General features: G+C 32.7%; 1 protein-coding gene across 1 annotated transcript; it reads right to left on the bottom strand.

Moving 5' to 3' along the window:
* Positions 1 to 2,703: 2,703 nt before the first annotated feature.
* LOC113773963 (ankyrin repeat-containing protein ITN1-like) lies at positions 2,704 to 5,332 on the bottom strand. Its single transcript, XM_027318550.1, has 2 exons — positions 4,745 to 5,332; positions 2,704 to 3,450 (listed from the first exon to the last, which is right to left on the bottom strand). The coding sequence occupies exons 1-2, from the start codon at positions 5,330 to 5,332 to the stop codon at positions 2,704 to 2,706; spliced, it is 1,335 nt and encodes a 444-aa protein (XP_027174351.1).
* Positions 5,333 to 7,299: the final 1,967 nt, after the last annotated feature.

Raw genomic sequence — 7,299 nt, 5'->3', positions numbered from 1 at the left:
ATTTAACTGCTCTAACTGGTTTTAGGTTATTAGATTGAATTAAATATCGGGCACTCTTGATATTCAAATAAAATAATAATCATAAGAAATTAAATCAGAGAACATGCGAATACCAGTAAATAAAAGAAATAAATATGATCAATTCGATCTTACAATTTTAGGTAAACCAAATCTTCCTTTGCTTCTTGACTAGAATGGCGAATTTAGCTGTTCATCTCCATAGAAAAAGCCGCACGCAAAATAATTGAATTGATTTCCAAGGCCATTCTTCAATTGAGATGAATTCAATAAGAATAGAAAAAGAATTCAGTTGCCTTGTTTCTTGTTAAGAAGAACCGAAACAAAACCTAAGACTACTACTACTACTCTATTCAGTCCGAGAAAAAAGAAAAGATAAAGCGAACGATAATGCCTTTCTAGTCTTGCTTCCTACTATTACTAAACTTCTTCTCCTAGTTGGAGTCAAATTGACTCTAAAAAATCATATCTTAACCGGATAAAACAAATCATCCTATTCATTTGGTAACACATTCGAGACTCTTGGAACTTCATCTTACTCCTGGAGATTATGTTTCAACTCCCGAGTTTCCCCGATATTCAAAGTTTTAATTTTGATGTGTCTTCGCCGAATTTTGCAGAAATCTAGTAAAAACCACAATCTTAACCTTTTTTTTGCTTCGGATCTATACAACCAACACCAAATATCAGCAGAATCTACCAATTAATGTAATATTTGGCTAAAATCAAGGGGAAAATAATCATAAATCAAATGAAAAAAGTACAACCTATCAATTCCTAATTTGATATCCCAAATTATGACCTCAATTGAATAATGTGACGAATTGGTGACCTAATTTATACTTTTTTTCTGAAACTTTACTGTATGTGTTACGTGTTTGAATTTTGATTCTTAGTTCTTGCCATAAATTGTTCTTCAATGTGCCCTTGTGTTCGTGGAAATTTACTTTATATTGTCTTGAATCTAATCAAGTAATTATGGCCCTAAATTGATGATTTTACCCTAAAATTGATTTTGCCCCAATTTAATATTGTTTCAATTGGATTCTGCCATTGTGTAATTTGCTAAAAATTTTGTAATAGTTTTTTTATTGCTTCAATTGGATGTTGTAAAAAGTCTTCAGTTTTGTTGTACTAAGCTTGTTTGTTCAATTATCATAGACTGTTGAATATGTCTGCAAAAATGAACCCTAGCATCGAGGAGAATGAGAATAAAGGCTTATCTGATTTCCCTCCACCACTTCCTCATTCAGACACGTGTGGTGATTCTATAACATCCAAAAAAGAGAGAAAACTATAAGAAGAGATCCAGAGCTTGGGATCACTATGATGAGGGCAAAATAAATGGAATTCGGCATGCAGTGTGCAAATACTGTGATGAATTCCTTTCGGATGGTATTTTTTACACATTAATTGCATATAGTACTTTTAAGTAATGCTGTAGTGGCAGATGAATTCCTTTCTTGTCCTTTTTTGCATTGTCTTTGTTTTCTTCTGCCTCTGATAGACTTTCGATATTATTTTTGGGTGGTTGCCATCTCGCATGTATTTAAAACATTGGTTATTATAGTCTAAATTTTGTAATTTGGAATTTACTTATTGAATGTCTATTAGAATACATCCTGTCACTATTACTTTTATAGCTGTGAATGCGTGCTCTTTCTCCTTCCTTCCTTCCTCATGGTCTCCACTGCTATTTTGTCAGTGTGAATACGTGACTTTTCTAATGTAATTATGCCATTAAATACTTGAATAACTGTTACAATCATAGTAGCTATTTGTTTGAAATTCTTGTTCCTATTTTTTCTGCTTGGTATAAATTTTTCTTTCTTTCTCATTGTCATGTTGGTTTTGATGGTTCTATCGTAGAATTCTATTTTGCAATCTAAAACATGTTTAATTTGTTTTTTCTCTATTACTTTGTTTGTTTAATGTTTTTAAAAATTTCATTATCCCTAAATTAAGAATTTCCAATAGAGATATTTTCCAATTACAAATCCATTATCTTCTCTGGTGGTTAGTTTTATCAATAGTTATTGCAATTATTGTTTCCATGTAATTAACAATAAGCTGGTTAATTTATATAGCTCCTTTTTCTCTCCTATATACTCCTATTATTAAAAATTTTCACTCATTTTTTATATTTATTAGCAAGCAAGTTTCAGTTTCAGTTTCAGTTTATGACTTTATTAGTTGAAAATATGCTACTTAAGTACACACATTTTTAGTCTTGATGGCTTTCTTTAATTGACTAGATTGCAATAGTCTGATAGTTGTTACAAATATCATGTTAAACAAACATGATTGAGCTTTGCCAGAACAACTTGGGTGGAGAAGGGAGAAAATTTCTTGAATAGGCTTTTTTGATTTGGTACTCTATAAATTGGATAAATATGTACCTATAAAAAATAGATATCATCTGATTTGATAAATGATGCAATTTCAATTTGTCTCAACAACGACTTTGAAATATGAAACTCAAGACTTCGACTAATTTTCTGAAATAACTTTACCATCAGTAACTCAAAAAACACTTCTATTTAATATAGTAGCAATATGTCAAACTTATGGATGCTTTCTTTCAACATAAACAAAAATTCTATCCACAAGCACCAACTCCCGCGGCTTGCGCGGGACTTATGCGCCTGGTTAGTTTTAAACAAAGGGAGGACTTAGTTAAGAAAACTAAATTTGAAGCTCTACTGGATTACTATTCTTGTGGTTTTCAACCACTGCACTCACAGTATTTCTTGGTCTCCATTTTATTCTTCCACAGAGCTTGCACCACTTATTTGTAACACCACTTATTCCCAGAAGATAGATTGTTATCACAAACATCCATGCATTAAATGCAAAACTACCAGGTCTTTCTTTTGTAGCCTCTGGTGTGACAAAGGCTATTGATGTTCCATAACTCAATAAAATTGAAGTTGCAGTTAACAACATAACCCCATTCAAGATCCACATGAAGACCTTGTGCCTGAAGGGGAGCCCACTGATAAGCAGTGAGATTGTGCCCAGAGATGAAACAAATGCAACGGTGTTATAAGTAATTAAGTACCGATAAGACTGAATGTTGTGATAAGCCATGATGGATTGTCCTGCACTGTGTGGATTTCCTTGCGAATCTTTTGTTTGATCATCTTGCCAAACTCCTCCCGTGGGGTTTATTCCAGCTTGGAAAGCCATATTTGCAATAAGCGACGCCACTACCATTAATGCTTTGCTTTTCTGTTCCATCCATTTTCCCTGATCAAAATTTGATTGCTGATTTGTGATTTCATCAGCCGTTAATGCCCCTGCTTGTCGAAGAGAGTTTTCAATCTCCTTTTGGCTATCCTTGGGATTCTGTGGAACCATATTCAATGCTGTGTGCCCTTTTGCATTCATAGAGTTGAGATCTATTTTCGTAGTAAGCAAATATTTGATGATCTGTGGCAAATGCATGATCAGCAAAATTGTTAAGTTCAAAGTGAATACGGCCATTCAATGGACCTAAAAATATGAATCTAGAGGTTGAATGGCCACTCGGTTTCCAAGTCGCGCTTGTACTCTGTGACCATAAGCATTAAGGGCCTATTCAAGGCTGCTGAAACACTCTATTATATGGGTGTGAAAGGAACGCAAAAAAGGGAGGAGAAAAGAAACAAATTGTGTTCCGAGGGAATGGGTATAAAAAGGTGGAGAGAAGTAGGACTAGGCATGGCCATGGTTGCATTTGGAACCGGACCGGAACCAGACCGTTTGGGCCGGACCATAACCGGAACCAAAATCGTGGAATCAGAACCGTGGTAAAACCTTGGATAAAGGATCCGGTTCTGGTTCTCTAAAAAATAGAACCAAAATCAGAACCGTCGGTTCCAGAACCGTTAAAAATAATTAATATAAGTAATGAGATAATTCGAAAAAAATTAGTTGTGTTTAATAGGTTTAAGAAAGTTTAAATTTTATGGGCTTTCTTTTTTATGGGTTTTAAGAAAGTTTAAAAGGTCAAATTAAAATATGATCTTTATTTTGTATTTATTTTTTTACATTCTATTTGAAATTTTAAGTATATTGTTATATTTGCATTAAAATTGGTAAGGATAATAAATTAAATAAAATTATATACAACCATACGGAACCAAAATCAGAACCATAAGGAACTGAAATCAGAACTATAAGGAACCAAAAGTATCTTAGATGGTGCGGTTCTGGTTTTACCTCTTTGAAGAACCAGAACCAGCTTCTGGTATCGTGGCCATGCCTAGGTGGGAGTACAAATGATCAGAGACAAGTATAAGTTAGAAAGAAAATCAAAATCATTAATGAACATGTTAGTCTCTAAATTAATTTTGTTTTGCACTCTTTAGTTGTAATCGAATTCTCGCTTTACTCTTTAAAACTTTGAAATAAAATATTTTAATTCTTAAAATATAAAATTTAAATCAAATTTTGTCTCTGAAAATATAAAACCCGTCTCACATTAATCTCTAAAGAATAAATTATGTACTATTTAAATATGAAATTTGTTCCACTTCTATCAACTATTTTACTTAATTGGGACAAACTTTATATTTAGGAAATAAAGTGTTACATTTTAAAGTTTAAAACTTAGAGTGAAAATCTAAGCATAGATGGAAGGGTACAAATTGAAACATAAAAAGTTACATTGTTTAAGAAAGACAACACGAAATAAAAATATAATCTAATTCACAGGCACCTATGCCACCAAACATCGTCGTACCTCAATTTGCTTGCCAATAACAGCCAGATGTAATATTGTAAGGCCTTCACCATCTTGCTGATTCAAGAATTCATCATCATCCACGGCCTCCACCAACTTCTTCAATGCCTCCAACTGATGATACTTCACACACAAGTGCAAGATGGTCTCCCCACGTTTAGTCTTTTCCCGAGCACCCAAAGGCCGCGCATGAATCAACACTTCCAACACTCCAATTCTGCCTTTCATGGCAGCAACATGAAGAGGGTTCCTTCCATCTTGATCACAATCGAAACACATGTCAGGATTAGTATTAACCAATGCTTCAACAATTCTCAAATGACCTCTAGCTGATGCCAAGTGAAGGGGAGAACATTTTTGAACTGAATCTTCTACGTTCCCCAATAGCTCAGGATTATGATCCAAAATTGCTTCAACAAATCCTTGGTGCCCTCGAATTATAGCTATTTGTATAGGATTGAAATTGGAAAAAGAAAGAGAAACTCTATGAAGCACCAGTTTGTCTTCTTGAAGCAACTCATGTAGAGTCTTTTCATTGCCTTCTAAGGCAGCATCAAGAAGCCTTTTTTCCATCTCCAACCTTTCCATATCTGTTCTTGATTAGGTTCTTTCCTTTTGTCAAATGTAAAATTTTGCAGAACCAAAAGTTTATATCGAATCAATTATTGTTAACTGTTTAAGTTGATGCATCAAAGTTGACTCCGTTACGGTTTTCCCAGGGCACCCATGAGAGACCGAAAAGTCCCAAGACCCAATAATCAAAAACCCAGACTAAAGCATTAGTTGACTTTCTAGCAGTGGGGTGCTGACCGCAGAGAGAGCCGAGTTGTGTCAACGAATTTGATTAGTAAATGTTCATGACTTAGTCTTGTGGTGTATTTTTGTCACACTTTACGTGCTTGGTTTTGTATTCAACTTTTGAATTAAATTGAGAACGACCTAAGTCGTGCTTTGGTGGACCTACAGAGAAAATGAACGAAAAAATTTTCAAGCAGAAAATGGACAGAAAGTCGTTGATGATGATGTGTGATGAAAGTTAAATCTGGGGATTAGCCAATTATTTCTTTGCAAATGTTTAAAATTTAGTTAACGGCAAGTTTTCCATTTAACTCCAACTCAAATAATGAACATATGCTGTATTTAAGAGGAATTGATATGATAGAGCAAAAAATTATACACAGCACTAACTATGTAAATAATCACAAGAACGTTACAATATAAATATCTGTCGCGAGATTCTCAAGATTTTTATGAACCGTTTGATATATGTTCATCAATCATTTCATTAATTAGTTAACAGAAATGGGTTTCTGTTAAAACCCATAGAGTGTCTGATAACTAAAATTTAGGTATAGATTTTATATTTTTTTTTCTTTTCCTACTCCTTTTTCTTCTAAATTTTCTTCACTCTCTCTATGAACCTCAACTCACAAATTTGTCCTATTTAAATCCAATCAATGATAATGTTAACAAAATAATTAGCAAGATAAAGGACAATGCAGATTAATGACAATGTATCATTTTATTCTAACTATGATCCCACTTTCAGTACATTACCATTGATTTGTATGGTTTAGCAAAATTAATGAGATAAAAATGTGTAAATTAATGATAGTGTTTCATTTTATTCTAATTGTCATCCCTTGACTCATTTTGACCACTTTTTGGATATTATCATAGATTTGTATGGTCTTTTATTTCTTAATTTTGCTAATATTGTCATCGATATGGGTGCAAACGAGTTGAGTCGAGTCAAGTTTTGGTCTAATTGAGCCGAGCCGCCAGCTAATTTTATGAAGCTTGAATTCGAACTCGAGCTAGACGAGCTCAAAATGTCAAGCTCAAACTAAAAAAATAATAATTATTATTTTATTTTAAAAATAAAAAAATTATTTTATTTTAAAAATAAATAAAATAATAATTTTTCTTAATAAATAATAAAATATTAAGGATATATATGTAATTTCACTATTAAAATAAAAAATATATATATATATAATCAAGCTCACGAACCAGCTTAATGTTTTTGAACTTGAGCTCGACTCAAGTAGCTCTAACTTGACTCGAGCTCGATATTGACTGAGCTTGAGTCGAGCTCATATTCGAGCCGCTCGCAATCGACTTGCGAGCAGTTCGATTCGTTTACAACCCTAGTCATCGATTAGACTTAAATGAGCCAAACTTTATAGCTTGGGATAGGGGTGTGAATCGAAATCGAAATTGGTAATTCGGAACTTTGAAATCGAAATTTTTCGAAATTTTGGTATCAGAATTTTCGACCGATTTTGATTTCGAATTCGAATTCGTTCCGAATTCAATTCGGAATTCGGTAAATTCCGATTTCACCGAATTCATGAATATAAAAATTATTATTATTATTATATAAATATTATATTACATATATATATATAATATTATATATATATGTGTGAAAACAAAATTGAAATCGAAATAGAAATTCCGATTTCACCGAATTCATGAATATAAAAATTATTATTATAATATAAATGTTATATTATATATATATATGAAAAACAGATTTCAAATCAAAATAG

The sequence above is a fragment of the Coffea eugenioides genome, chromosome 6 (assembly GCF_003713205.1).
Source record: "Coffea eugenioides isolate CCC68of chromosome 6, Ceug_1.0, whole genome shotgun sequence".
Lineage (NCBI taxonomy): Eukaryota > Viridiplantae > Streptophyta > Magnoliopsida > Gentianales > Rubiaceae > Coffea > Coffea eugenioides.
Note: the sequence above shows the minus strand (reverse complement) of the source record. Positions and strands in the feature narration are given on the sequence as shown.